Source organism: Brachyhypopomus gauderio, chromosome 15, assembly GCF_052324685.1.
Source record: "Brachyhypopomus gauderio isolate BG-103 chromosome 15, BGAUD_0.2, whole genome shotgun sequence".
Taxonomy (NCBI): Eukaryota; Metazoa; Chordata; class Actinopteri; order Gymnotiformes; family Hypopomidae; genus Brachyhypopomus; species Brachyhypopomus gauderio.
The window spans coordinates 22,606,816-22,621,357 of record NC_135225.1 but is presented as its reverse complement, the minus strand read 5'-3'; the positions used below and the strand labels follow the sequence as shown (position 1 = coordinate 22,621,357).

Below are 14,542 nucleotides of genomic sequence, written 5' to 3'. Positions count from 1 at the left end.
CATGGGTATACGGCGATGGCGGGGGGGGGGGGGGGGGGGGGGGGGGGGGGTTGTTGGTGTACGGGGATACAGCACAGGTGATGCCAAATATTACGGAGCCCGTAAGGTGACATCATGTAAAAAATATAATAACGAGTGGCCACGACTTACTAACGCGTGCGAACAAGATAATTAAGTATTACTTTATATAAAGCCAGGTTTACCTTCCTTGGGCAGTCAGTTCGCGAACGTCCCTGGGATCTGCTTGCTTTGCTGTGAAAAAATAAACTTTGTTGCCGCGTGTGAAAGGAGACATTAGTATCTCCCACGCGTTAATAAGTCGTGGCCACGCGTTATTATTTTTTTACATGATGTCACCTTACGGGCTCCATAAAATATAGTAAAATCTATTAATTTTTTTTTTTTTTTGGACTGTCTTTTTGAAGCCAGATCCTCAAACGCGAGAAGCGGCTTTCGCCATTCCAGATGGCTCAGTCAAAACCATTACGTCTTAATGAAACAATAAATACATCAGCGGTGAAAATGAGTGTAAAAATACCAGGTTCACGTGTTTTTATTTTCTAACATGGGCTAAAGCACAGGGTAGACTCAAACGACAAGCGTTTACAACTTCATCTTCAACGTTTTCAGCCCTGTCGCGAATGTTATCCTCACCCGTCCCTGGATTCACCAGTTACAACTACAGACACTAGAAAAAAAATCTCGTTTCTTATTTTATGTCACCGTTAACTACACGGGGTTGACGTGAACTTAATAGAGTTCTATCTATCTACCTATTTATCACAAGAGCTTGTGGCTCTGACAGTATTCAACGCTGTAGCGAACGGCAGTAACTTTGTTTTACCGCAAAATATGAAAACGATTGAAACCATTAATAACCCAATTAAATCCACTGGTAAATGTACGATCTGGTAAATGTAGTGGTAAATGTAGTGGTAAATGTACGATCTGGTAAATGTAGTGGTAAATGTACGATCTGGTAAATGTTCGCTCTTCTGCCTTGCCCCCGGTGTAGCACTAGGTCCTGCTTCTCGTCCCGCTTAGCAGTAAATGAATATTGGTATGATTGAAACGCTATTTGGCCTCTATGATGGTTCTGGGCGGAAACTGCTGGCCACTGTGTCATTGAAATGGCCGATTTCGGAAGTGTTCTGTTTGCTTATTAAGTCAATATGATAATTAAAATATATACATATAACCTCCCGACCCCCCCCCCCCCCCCCCCCCCAAAAAAAAACAAAACAAAAAACTCATCGGATCTACACGATTCACGTAGGTCACCCTTTTCAACTTCAAAACGGCGAATTTCGCCGAAAGGTGACAGATTTTCATGCCTGTAAATGGGATCAAACACACAGACCAAATATGGAGGCACCCAATGACCCAATCCTCCTAATAATTATTTTTCTGGCCAAATGAATAAATACTGCAAGTAACACCGCAGAAGCTAGTTACCATGGAAACATCTAAAGGATTTCCCCTAGATTGAATAGTATCTCCCATCTCAAACGCAAATTTAAGTAGTAGTTTTAAAATAGTTTGCAGATATTTTCTTTCATTACTTTTTTGTATAGTTTTTTTCTACATTACTGAGAGATCTTGAGAAATATATAAACACTATATAGTCAACAATTAATTGGACAGTGGTTATTTTGACTGTCCAAAACAGTGGACATCAAAATAAATAGTTGACATTTTTTATTGTGCATATTTCCCATAACAAGGACACTGTCATTCATAAAAAGCACTGCTCCTATGCAGAACCTACCACAAGCCAAACGTTATCTGACTTGTGCTTGTAATGGCCTGACGCAGGCCAGCAAGACAGGGACTTTAAACTATAGCTAATTGTAAATGTTAAATTACATTACTTAGATCCATGTTACAAAAAACAAAAAATGACTATGAATTATGTAAGAATATTGTAATAATTGCAAAGAAACATGATGCCAAGCAGAGAGTGTTTCAAAAACATACAGCGTTTATTAACGACAATGTGATAATTCACAAACACTTACGGGATGAAGTCAGACAACGAATGACAAAGAAAGTACACACATACAAATACACTGACTATATCAAGACACAAGTGTAATACATAACGAGACCAGAGACATCTTATGTAAACAGAAGGGGGTGTCTATGCACATGGATGGACCAAGGAGGCGTAGGAGGTTCCCTTCACCTTATAAATTGCATCAGTTCCAAAATACAATGCATCTAATGCACACTCCAAATCAGGAAATGCACATCCAGTAAGCTAACAGCAAAGCCTAAATTAAAGCCACTTAAAAGAGATTCAACAAGAGAACATATCTTCTTACACAGAGTGACCTTTGGCCTTCATATTGCAAGCACACCAATTGAAATAATTACTGGAATTAGTTGCTTAGCCCCAGCATTCAACAGCACAGCAGTATCATCTATGGGTTGCCAGGGTTACATGTCAGTGAGCACTTGTTTTGTATCAGACTTTATTTGATATCAAAAAGTGGCAGACAAATTTGGGACAGCTGGTTCTTGTAGAAACCTTCGCATCAGCCAGGTTTCAGACACTTGCAATCTCTGAAGTTTGGATACTTTTACATGAATCTGAATTCATGCTGCTACTGCTAACAGCAATCACATCATCAATAAAGCCTACCGAGTCACTGCCAGTCATACATGCCCAATACATCATGTTTTACAGCTGAGGCAATATACAAACATTAGCAGTTTCTTTTTCTAGGGTTATGCAAGACAATATGCAAATATACAAGACAAGCAAATAAACAAAAAAGAAAAATTGCATACATCCTCACTCTCCAGTCCTGCTACTACACTACATCAAAGTCTACCCGGAGTACAAATGATGGTCAAGTGCAAACAGAACCGGCTATTACCATCCACACTGACACATTCATTACTTTGAGACCAACACTGATCACTTTTCTAGCATGTTTTACAAGCCCTTTGGTCTATGTAGAGTTTTAGTAACTAATAGCTTACCTTCATGTCTGTCCACAACAATCCTTGAAGGGACAGCAGTTTCAAATCTTCAGCTTTGAAAGAGAAAAAGTGAATGATTGGACACAGAAAGCATGAAAAAGCCACTTGAAAGTAGTGCACATAATTCACATAAAAGAGCATAACTACATAAACTACTATGCACTTACAAAAAAGCGTATTTAAATGTGAAACGAAACGTGCATGAACTGAACTTGCTGCTTACCGTGGCATTGCAAACCATGTGTTTTGGGGTAGACGCACAAAGAGAAGGTTGTAAACCTTTTCGACCGTTATCTTTGTATTGATTTGATTGATAAATCATCTGTCTTTAGGTTTTGCATAGCTAACTGTTGTGATTACCGTTTACTCAAGTCATACTCGTATACCATTCGGACAAGTAACGATTGGCGGTGTAGAGGTTTTCGTAGGTGAAGCTCGCGGCTTCACCACTACGCCTCAACAGTCTACTGGACATTTGGGAAGACTTTAACCTGCCTCATGATTTCGTGCCGCTTCAATTACAGGATTTTTCCAGCAGCAAGCAGTCACCTTGCACCAACAACTCAGAAATAAACTTTTACACTCGGTGTTTACACTCTACACAGCTAGTGAAGTTTTCATGAGACCCCAGAGTAGATATTCTTCGGAGGAAATTATCGGAGCGATGCAGCGTTCACTAATCATGAGAGACTACAGTAGCCCGTACTGCTGTTGGCGTAAGTTCGCCTAATGTCTGCTGCGCTACAGCAGCCGATGACGCCATTTCTTTACCACAGCAGACAGTTAAGCAGTCAGTCCAACAGGGGAAACAGCGAAATGCACGCACCGTGAAGTCGAAGAATTGCTTTGACATCGTCTTATTTCTAAAATTGTATAAATTTAGGACTACCGCTGTGCATTTTCAAAGACAAAAGGGTTTGCTATCCCGTATTATTGTTAAACATGTTCGATCTGTTCACTTTCAGGACGACACCGAGTTTTCCGAAGCCCAGTCCATCTATTGCGGAGAAGGGCTGAGCCGATTAAAGCCACGGGAATCACAAACCCTAGCTAACATGAATGGATGAACACTCAGACTAGTTAACCATTAATCACAAAGAACTGACAAAAAGCAGCTCTCGGTGTCTAAATGGAGGCGAAAAGCTCGACTACAAAATGCTGACGGCTGTGTATAACAAGCTTGCACAATGAACATGCTAAAGCCACTCAGAGCAAGGTCATTCACTACAACAATAAAACTTACTCGAATATGGCTTTTCATTCCTTAAGCTTGGTTATTATTCAAGAATACAAATAACAGTTGCCCCATAGATAAAATTTCAAAGAGGCTACGTCGCCATCCAATAGGGTAACAATGTCACCTCAGACAACAACAACTGTCGTTTTCGGTCTTCGCTCGTTTTAGTCCGAGTAGGTACTGGAATATCACTAAAAAGACAAATAATCCTGTTCACCAGCAGAGCGGGAATTGTCTACTACTAGACTGTCGTGCTTTGACAACTATCGACGGTAGACATGAAAAGCTTGCCAAAACACTACAGCCTACCTCGCCAGCCATTTCTGCTCTATCGTGAGATTGTCGCTCGAAAACGAAGGTGGAGGAGAGGAAGTAAACATGGAATTTCCAAAAGACAAGTCAATAGATCAATGATCCAACTCAAAACTATTACAATGTATCATGGTATCTAATGCTAATGAGATAAAACAAGAGTTCACTACTACCGCACCATAAGATTGTAACCTTACAAGATCACAGTCTGCATACCAGCAATTCTCATTTTACAGATCTTCCAAACTCAAAATGTGACCATTGAAACGGATTTCATTGGAAAATAGATTTGAAAGAGCGATGTATCCTGCACAAAGCCTTACGTAAGGGCTGCCCAACAAGGCTCTGTCTCCCCGATCAGTTATTTGATGCCCAACAGCAGCATTAATGATTCAAGTAATTTTTCGAATTCCAACACAACACCAGCTGCTTACATCAAGTTGTACAGAAATTTACAAGTTTCAATATTCCGCGGTGTATACACAAATAGCAAACTGATAAAGTGACAAAGTACCCACTATATTTACCTGACAAACCCCCTTTTCTTCAGAGTACGACAAGCAAGGTTAGCAAGCAATCTGATCGACCAGTATCCGTGTAAAACCCCTAGTTCGTGGGTTAAACGCAGACAACAACGCCATGGAGAGCTTTAGGACACATTAATCTAATATTGATAGTTGAGGTAGCATAAACCATTGTTTTTCACTCAAAATAGCTATGGAAACATTTAATAGCTCGTCTTACCTGATGAATAGAGTTAACACGATTTTCCTGCTCTTATGTTTTGAAAATGAACATTAATCCATTGGAAAACAGAAAACAATCCTCGATGATTAACGTTCAAATGTCGCCCGAAAACCCGGGATCCGTGTCGGGAACCGAATCCGACGAAACGTCTCAGCAGTCCGACTCCTTTTCTCTGGTGATCCTCTACCCTTCTACAGTTGACTGACGGGCACACAAACCTACCCACAGTGGACACTACTCTTACTCATTGGTTACCATATATGTATAATCCCGCCTTCTGGATTTTATTGGATGACATTTGCTCTAAAAATCCATTAATTTCACGCGCAAACGATACACACCCTTGTTGGGAAGTGTAGTTTTCGTGGGAGGTTCATGTTTTCGACCACAACCAACTTCAATATGCACATTGATTGTATTCAACTACATTTCCCAAAAATACTTGCAAGATAAAATGGGCATGACTCCACCCACTCTAGCGCGCTTTCTTTCCTCATGTGCTATGGTGTATTTATGCATTGTGAATGCGAAAAGGAGAATTCGCTGGATTCAAGACAGACAAGAAACGTCGATCACCTGCGTTGCATATTGACTCTTAGAATCTAATGATAACATATGTAATCAACATCAAAAGGATTTTTGCCATTATTGTTTCTCAAGAATTCATGAATACCATTGAAAGAGAATCTGTGGATTGGCTAGCGTGCTAAATATTAGCAAGTTGGCTATCAGGAAAAAGAACTCGATAACGGAAGTACCCGGATTATACATTACCCATTTAGAAGGTGGGTGGCGCGTTTACGATGAAGACTAAAAATAAGAGTGATGTTTTAAACATTTACAGTAATAACCCAAACATCACGTAAGATGTCCTTTGTTCAGGTATTTTACTATAAATGTATTCTATGTAATTTCCTCACGACTAGATTGGATGGAGACAAGTATTTATAATATGCCTAGCCTAGTATAAAACTTGGCATTTCTTCACGCGCAGGCTCGTTGTAAAACCGTGGATGTAGTTAGTTTACACCAGCTGTAGTTAGTTTACACCAGCTGTAGTTAGTTTACACCAGCTGCCATTTCACGTTGTTATTGGTTTTGTTCGGATGTGAGTGTCGGATGTGATGTGTTAAGGCTAATTTGTTGATTTCTGCTACGATTAACTAGCCAATTAATCAAGGTCATCTATACAGAAAGACACGTATCTTATTAATTGAAAATTAATATTTTTAATATTTTTCTTAATATTTTTAAATAGAAAGTAAAAAAGTAAACGTTATTTTTAACATTCCAACAAGGTAAGGTAATCAGTGTCTTGTCTTCGTAGTTCTTCTCTTCAAAGTGTCCCACGTTTTAGCGAAGATCTCGGGCAGAAATGTTACATTGCTGGCTAGTTCCAGGTTGTGTCGCCCTCCTGTGCATTCTTAGTTTTTTAAAATAAACGCGTTAACGTGTTCAAGCACCTCTGAGTTTTTGACGTGATAGACGTAAAGATTGTCTTGATTTATTGTGCCAAAATTATTTACATTTGTTATCATGTTAAAAAATTATTTACCTGAACACAGTAGCGAACCGTGACCATTAAACCTGGGCCCGCTCCCATCCAACCCCCCCCCCCAAAAAAAATTGTTTCCTTTCCTAAATAACTGCAATAAATAAAAATAATAATAAAAACTGAGACAACAGTACAGCTTTAGAAACGCAATAAACATCTCGATCATATATATCAATAATATAGGTAGGCCTACTTGGAAATATTCTCAGTTCGCGTCGCGCTTGGCAGCGCCGATGACGTCATCATTTTTTCGCTGGACTCACACTTAAAATGAATGAATTGGTGGCTAATTTTACGTGATACCGAGTGTCCGTCAGTCATTTTGAACACCGCATCCTGCAGGTCGAGTAGCCTACATGTAGCTTAGACGCTAAAGTCTCCACAGAAAAGGATAACCAGTAATTCCTCCCTTAATCTTTGACCTTGACATTTGACCTTTATTGATTAAAGTAATTTTGATGTGGTTACATATCCTGAAGGCCAATTGTATTTTGTTCCTTCCTTGAAAATTTCATTTCATTATCTTCATTATTTCCAGAATAACAGTGGTTTAAAGATGAGACATTTTTGTCACAATTTTATTTCTTTGTTCTAATGCATTTCAATGAGCCCTAAAAAACCCTAAATAACACACTTTAAAATGTCATAACTTCTGTTTGGATTGATGGATTCTAACATATGAGGTGTCATTTTTAATGTCTCACCAGGATCTATTCAATTATTCAATAATCTATTCAATTTAAACCCATTAGAATAATCTGAAAAATGTATCCAAGTACCTACAATAATATCTGTACTAGATAACTTCTTAACCCCTATATGCATAGCTGGGTCTAAAATGACCCGTGAAGGTTGTTTTCCTGAAATATCTTCACAATGAAAAATTGTTCTTTTCATGTTCCAGGTATTCCTCAAAAAACATGTTTTTGACTTAATGCCATTTACATTTTTAACTTGCCTTTTATAAATTTTAAGAAATTGTAGCTTTTTTATTACTACCCCAAGCTTCCATCAGTGGGTCAAAAATGACTTGCATGAATTTTCTATGGAATCCAATGGGAACCTTTGATTCTTATCAAAGGTGGTTGTCAGAAATAAATCAAAAGTGGACCACACGTACTATTTGAGAAGTTTCATCCCTCAGGAAGATTATTTTACACAGCAAGCGCTGATACATGTAAGTATAATCTTCATAATATGACATGAATAGTAATAATAATAATATTCTGTGTCTTTCATGACTTTTATTATTTATCAACAAATTAGCCTACTTTATAACTAACTCTAGCAAGCTAAGCTAGCTAACATTACCTAACTAAGCTAACTAACATTACCATGTAGTGCCTGTGTGTATGTGTGTGCGTGCGTGTGTGTGTATTATTTATATAGCTACATATTGACCTATAGAAAACATTACTCTTATGTTTCCTCATCCAAGGTGTCATGGCTGCTAGATACACAACCGTAACAGTCCTGCAGATGCTGATGGATGATGGAGAGGAAGTAACGGGGTTGAACTCTTGAGTCTGAAATGTCTGATGATGAGGAACCAGACTATTGTCCTTGTGGTAGTAGCAGTCATCCACCTGGAAATCCAACTGAACAGGATCAATCTGACTCAGAAGATTCCTCTTCTGTGTCCTCTGAAGAAGACATTGTCCAAATGTCCAGCAGAATGAGTCAGAAGGCCTCTTACTAGAGTGAGTTACGTCCCACCCAGGGCAGAACACAGAGCCACAATATCCTCAGAAGTCAGTCAGGGCCTGCACAAGGGTTTAGCACTACTGTCTCACCAAAAGAGGCATGGGAGCTCTTGATCACTGATGAGGTGCACAAACTTGGAAGGACGGAGAGTAACAACAGCTAGAGGGAAAGAATGGAAAAATGTCACCAAAGATGAATTGATGGCCTTCATTGGATTGAACCTGCTTGCCGGACATGAGAAGAATTGGGATTTTTCGGTCCATGAGCCGTTTGGGTGTCCCCTGCATAATCCCATGTACAAGGCCACTATGGCTGTTGGAAGATTTGAAGATATTTGCCGTAACTTGCGCTTCAATGATAAGAGGACCAGAGCCTTCAGACTGGAAACAAACCATATGGCAGCCTTCTGCTATGTATGGGACCTGTTCCTGGTCAACTGTAGACACAGTCATCCCAAGTGATTGTATCACTGTGGACGAACAGCCTGTGCCATTGCACGACGACTCTTCCTCAAAGAGCTGTCAAAGGATTTAGTCACACCCCACATGAGGAATCGACTGGAAGGCTGCCCCCAACTGCAAACCCCAATTATTGCAAGGGAAAGGTGTGGGGTGACAAAACCCACAACTCAGCCACAGGAAAGAAGCAGACAGGGCCAACCAAAGAGAAAGAGGTACCAGATCTGCCCAAGTGACAAAGATCGAAAAGTCAGCAATATGTCAAAGTCAAATTTCTTTATGTAGGGATTTTTACAACACATGTTGTCACAAAGCAGCTTTACAATCGTATGGGTCCAGATCTTTAAGCAAGCCAAAGGCGGCAAGCCAAAGGCGACAGTGGCAAGGAAAAACTCCCTATGATGGTGGGGATTAGGAAGAAACCCAAGTTAGCACAAGTCCGTATTTGTAGACAAAAGGTGGTTCTACAGTTATAGTTAAGGTTCTTGCTCCCCGGCCAAGTAGTCACAGTCCCTTCAGTGCCGATGTTGAGCCTCAGGTAGGAGCATCAGCATGTGTGGGAAATGCAATGCACCTCTGTGCAGTGATCACAGCCAGAAACAGGTAGTTTGTCTGAACTGCATATAGTGATGAGAGAAGAAGGCTAAACAGGAAAAAAAGAGAGGAACTGTCAATGACTGGACAGTTACAGACACACACACAAAATGGATGTTCGCTATTTTCACATTTATCTATTACTGTTCTTGGTAAATTAATTTTTCAAAGATGTTAAAAAGTGAAAAATAAAGATATTTCAAACATGAAATCATTCTTGTGTGGTGATTATTCTTCACCAAAATGACAAAAATGGCATAAAAACACATTGATTCTCATCGGGTCTTTTTAGACCCACCTATGGAAGGGTATAAGGTTAGTCACTTGTGCATCTAGGTGATGCAAAATAAGGTTCCAACAAAATAAGGTTCACAGATCCGTGTTCCTCGGGAGCGGAATATGTAAACAACGTGCACGAGGGCATCAAAGGAATGAATCGAAACTAGCTAGCGGTGGTACGCTAACGACAGCTAGCGTCGCCACAGCGGGCAGAAATGATCATACAGTTAAGCCCGCCCACTAAGAGGGAAGATATGATTGGTCAATTTCCGTCATTTGAAACTGGTATTGTACTGAATTATAACTGCCAGGCCCTCTGTAAATGAACAGCGGGCTTCACAGTCCTGATGGGGGAGACACAGGCTCACAGGCTTCCACTTAACCCCTCACCTTCCAACACAGATTGAATAGACACGGGTGAATAATTTATTTGCTTATATTTCTGTAATTGTTTAATGTCGATTGTCAAACTGTAAATAGATTTTGACAATTGGATAAATTATTTATATTTGAGAATATTTTAGGCCCTCTGAGAGGGCTTAGAGGGCCCTGACGATTCGCCACTGCCTGAATATCCACAAAGCTCATATGGAACATCATGCTGGCATCCAAGAATAAATTATTCTTTAAAGGATCAATTGCGTTCTTCAGCCAGTAGCCACTGTAATATCATAATTACAGTAGTATTGCGTATGTGTATGTAAAATGCGCATGTGAATGTTTCACGTAATACGCTGGAAACAATTTCTACTGAATTTCTACTTTAGGCTTGCTTGGACCAGTTTCACATATACATCAGTTACGCAAACCTCAATCTAGTACAATCTGATATTTTTCATAAGACTGGTCTTTCCAGTAAATCATATTCACAGTAGGATTCTGAGGTAAAAGCTCACAATACAACCTCTCAAACCTCACATTACAAAAAAGTAGTTTTTAGAATTACAGTTTTCAAAACCCATACTGAAAATACGAATAGGCAAGCGGCCAACTGTTTTTTTTGGGGGGGGGCATTATTTCTTTTAGATTTTCCTTAGTTAATAAATTGTCAGCCATGATGACGAATAGGGTCTAAATTTACTTAAATATAGCCTAGTTTGCCAGATAGCCTAGATCAGGGATGCACAACTTGAAGGAAGAGCCAAGCCACAAATAAACGTAAAGCAGCTTGAAGGGCGTGAGTTTAAATTGTTGACGACTTGGGTGGCGGCGAGTTTAAATTGTAGAGGTGGGGGGGGGGGGGGGGTGGCGGGTGGCGAGTAGTGTAACATGGAGACAAATTAAGTAATATATCTCGATCGATTCTTAATGTTTACTTGTAACTCCCGTGGTAGACCAACTAAAAAGTAGCCCAAAAACAACACTGTTGGTTCGTTGTTCAAATTCAGGCACGAAGCCAGAAGGCGGGCCAAATTATTTATCAACCGGCGGGCCGCATTGGGAGGCGTCGGCCCGCGGGCCTTATGTTGTGCACTCATGGCCTAGATACTGTAATTCACACAACGTAGGATTTTAGGACTTTCTATTGACCAGTTATAAATGAAGCACATACATTTTCTTTCACAAGCAGGTAGCATATTGGTGCATGCTTTATAATAATAATACATTTTATTTGATGGCGCCTTTCAAAAACCCAAGGTCACCTTACAAACAGATAAAAGCAACAGTAATAAGGCTGAATCAGCAATCATTTAAATACATCAAGGTAAAAACAATACTAAAAGAGTCATGACAAACACCACAGAACAGTTTAGAGAGAATATGCTAACTTGAACAAATGAGTTTTCAATAGAGATTTAAGAGAGAAGAGTCAGCATTCCTGATAGCGGGGGGAAGGGAATTCCAGAGGAGCACAGCGACTAAAGGCTCTACTGCCCATAGTGACGAGACGGGCAGAAGGAACAGTAAGATGAGTGGAGGATGAGGATCTGAGGGAACGGGATGGAGTGGAGATGTGTAGCAGTTCACACAAGTAAGGAGGAGCAAGGTTATGGATAGACTTGAATGTGAGTGTTAACATTTTAAAATGAATTCTGGCTTCAATGGGTAACCAGTGGAGCTGTTGCAATACCGGGGTGATGTGTTCTCTGGATGGAGTACCAGTAATGACCCGGGCAGCAGAGTTCTGGAGCAGTTTCAATTTATGGAAAGTCTTATTCGGGAGACCAAAGAGAAGTGAGTTACAGTAATCTAACTTGGATGTGATAAGGCTATGAACAAGGATAGCAGTGGCATGAGGAGTAAGAAAGGGACTGAGTCGGTTAATATTACGTAAGTGAAAGTAAGCAGAGCAGGTGACAGAATTAATATGAGATGAAAAAGAAAGTGTACTATCAAGTATGATACCCAGACTCTTTACCTGAGGGGAAGGGTACATATGAGAGGTGTCAATAATAATGGGAAAACTTGGAGATTTGGTTAAAGTGGAGGGAGTACCAACAAGTAAAACTTCGGTTTTCTTACTATTGGCTTGCTCATTAGGGATCTGGACCCATACGATTGTAAAGCTGCTTTGTGACAACGTGTGTTGTGAAAAGCGCTATATAAATAAATTTGACTTTGACTTACTATTGAGTTTAAGAAAATTAGATGAGAGCCATGACGGAATTTCCAACAGACAATAAGTAATGGAGGAAGGGGGAAAAGATGAGGTAGGTTTGGAGGAAATGTAGAGCTGGGTGTCATCAGCATAACAATGAAAATTTATGCTATGTTTGCGAAATATGTAGCCAAGGGGGAGCAAGTAGATAATAAATAAGAGAGGCCCTAATACTGAACCCTGGGGCACAACAGCAGTAACAGGAAATAGCCTAGAGCAGGCGTACTCAACTAAAACTGTCCGCGGTCCAATTTTGGCAGATACCTGTGACCTGAGGTCCGGGGGTGGCGAACGTAAGTTGTTGAGTTGTTGAGCGAGGGGGGGGGGGGGGGGGGGTGCGCGAACGGTGGAGGCGTTTATACTTTCGCGAGCGTCACTGCAGTGTTCTCCGAAACGATAGGCGTTTTGTCCGAAACGATATGTGGTAGAAACACCCCTCAAAACAGGGGAATGAACATTTACCTGACCAATTTTAATGTTGCTATATGTTTCAGGTTTGAAAAGTGCTGGAATTTAGGTTAAAGTACTTTAAAATGCTTGAAATTGTAACTACTTGGTTTCACAACAAATATCTGTCTGACTGAATAGTTCTCTTGTATTAGGTTAACAAATACGAGCCTCTTGTAATTCCAGGACGAAACATGAGAGAACGTGAAGACGTGAAGATTGGGCGTTTTTTAAATAAACAACCATTAAATAATGTGATAAAAAGCGAATTATTTCGAGTATATGTATAAATATTTAACTTAATTATGTTTAACATGCTGGGAAATATTGAAATGGACCTTGAAAGTGACGTACAAGTGCTTGAATTCCACCTTATAAAGGTGTATGAACCCAGAAAACGTGACTTTGTTCATTGCGCTGAAGCGCGGCGCGAAGTTACAAAATTCGAGAGGTGCACGACCTCGCGAACCGACAGCGCGCGAGGCACTCGCGCACACGCGGAGCCACAGCGATTACGTCATTTTCGCCGCGCGGACCCTCGCGCCGCTCGCGAAGCGTCAACCAGGCAGGCTTGTTGTTGAGCGGGGGTGGGGGGTGGCAAACGTAACACTCGTGACGGAGTGTTTTTTCAATAGCGCTGAAATAAATGCTCCGGTTTTGTTTTGGTCCGTATCCAGTTAATCAGGAATGAGATTGGGTCCGGACAGGACTGCGTTCGGGTCCGGATCCGGACCGCGGTCCGCCAGTTGAGTACCCCTGGCCTAGAGGAATGAGGTTTAAGTTGAAGAAACTGAGTGCGGCCTGAAAGATATGAACTAAACCATGCAAGTGGAGTTTGACGGATACGAATGGAAGCTAATCTATTCAGGATATCATGAGAAATGGTATCAAATGCTGCACTGAGATCAATGAGGATGAGAATAGTGAGAAAACCAGAATCAGCTGCCATCAAAAGGTCATTAGTGATCCTTAACAAAGCTGTTTCAGTACAGTGGTGGGGGCGGAAACCAGATTGGAATTGTTCAAAAAGATTATATTTTGCGAGGTAAGAGTGGAGCTGGGAGGTAACAACTTTCTCCAGAATTTTTGCATTAAAAGGAAGATTAGATATGGGGCGAAGGTTATCGAAGTTATTAGGATCTAAGCCAGGCTTTTTTAAAATCGGAGTGACAGAAGCTGTTTTCAAAGATGATGGAACAGTTCCAGAATTAAGAGAAGAGCCAATAATAGTGGTAATGAGAGGAGCCAAGGTAGGTAGACAAGCTTTAACCAACTTTGTGGGAAGAGGGTCAAGCTGGCAGGTGGATGGTTTAGATTTATGAATAATATTTGTTACATCACATAAGGACGGAAGAGTGAAAGCTGAAAAGAAATGATAGGCGGGCAGTGAGGAAAACGGGGAATCAGCTTCAGTATAGAGCTAAGTTGTTGGTGAATATTAAAAATTTTATCAGAGAAGAAAGACAAGAGAGAATTGCAAAAATCAGGAGAGTGCATATGCATAAACCATGGAGCTGAGCAAGCGAATGAAACAGATCTATGTTTGAGTGGAGCAAATGCATTAAGAAGGTTTTGGAGATTGACATTATAGTGGGAAATTAGTTCATCAGGAGTTGACAGAC

At 40.4% G+C, this 14,542-nt stretch overlaps 2 protein-coding genes and 1 long non-coding RNA gene across 9 annotated transcripts in view; 2 read left to right on the top strand and 1 right to left on the bottom strand.

Moving 5' to 3' along the window:
* arid4b (AT-rich interaction domain 4B) overlaps positions 1-5,477 on the bottom strand; it is an 88,971-nt gene extending 83,494 nt beyond the window's left edge. For 3 of the 4 annotated variants that reach the window (XM_076973789.1, XM_076973791.1, XM_076973792.1), the window contains exons 1-2: positions 5,282-5,477; positions 2,989-3,041 (exon numbers count right to left, since the gene is read on the bottom strand). In XM_076973789.1, coding sequence (XP_076829904.1) covers positions 2,989-2,994 — 6 coding nt within the window. In that variant the 5' untranslated portion in view covers positions 2,995-3,041; positions 5,282-5,477. Of the gene's footprint in view, positions 1-2,988; positions 3,042-3,211; positions 5,177-5,281 lie in introns of those variants that run through there. The other variant, XM_076973790.1, reaches the window with a different exon arrangement.
* Positions 1-14,542, top strand: part of LOC143476077 (uncharacterized) — a 228,238-nt gene that overhangs the window by 126,964 nt on the left and 86,732 nt on the right. The window lies entirely within an intron of this gene.
* The window catches only part of ggps1 (geranylgeranyl diphosphate synthase 1), a 66,368-nt gene continuing 57,499 nt past the window's right edge, over positions 5,674-14,542 (top strand). For 2 of the 4 annotated variants that reach the window (XM_076974834.1, XM_076974835.1), the window contains exon 1: positions 5,676-6,069. The gene's annotated coding sequence lies outside the window, so the exon portion shown is untranslated. The other 2 variants (XM_076974837.1, XM_076974836.1) reach the window with 2 other exon arrangements.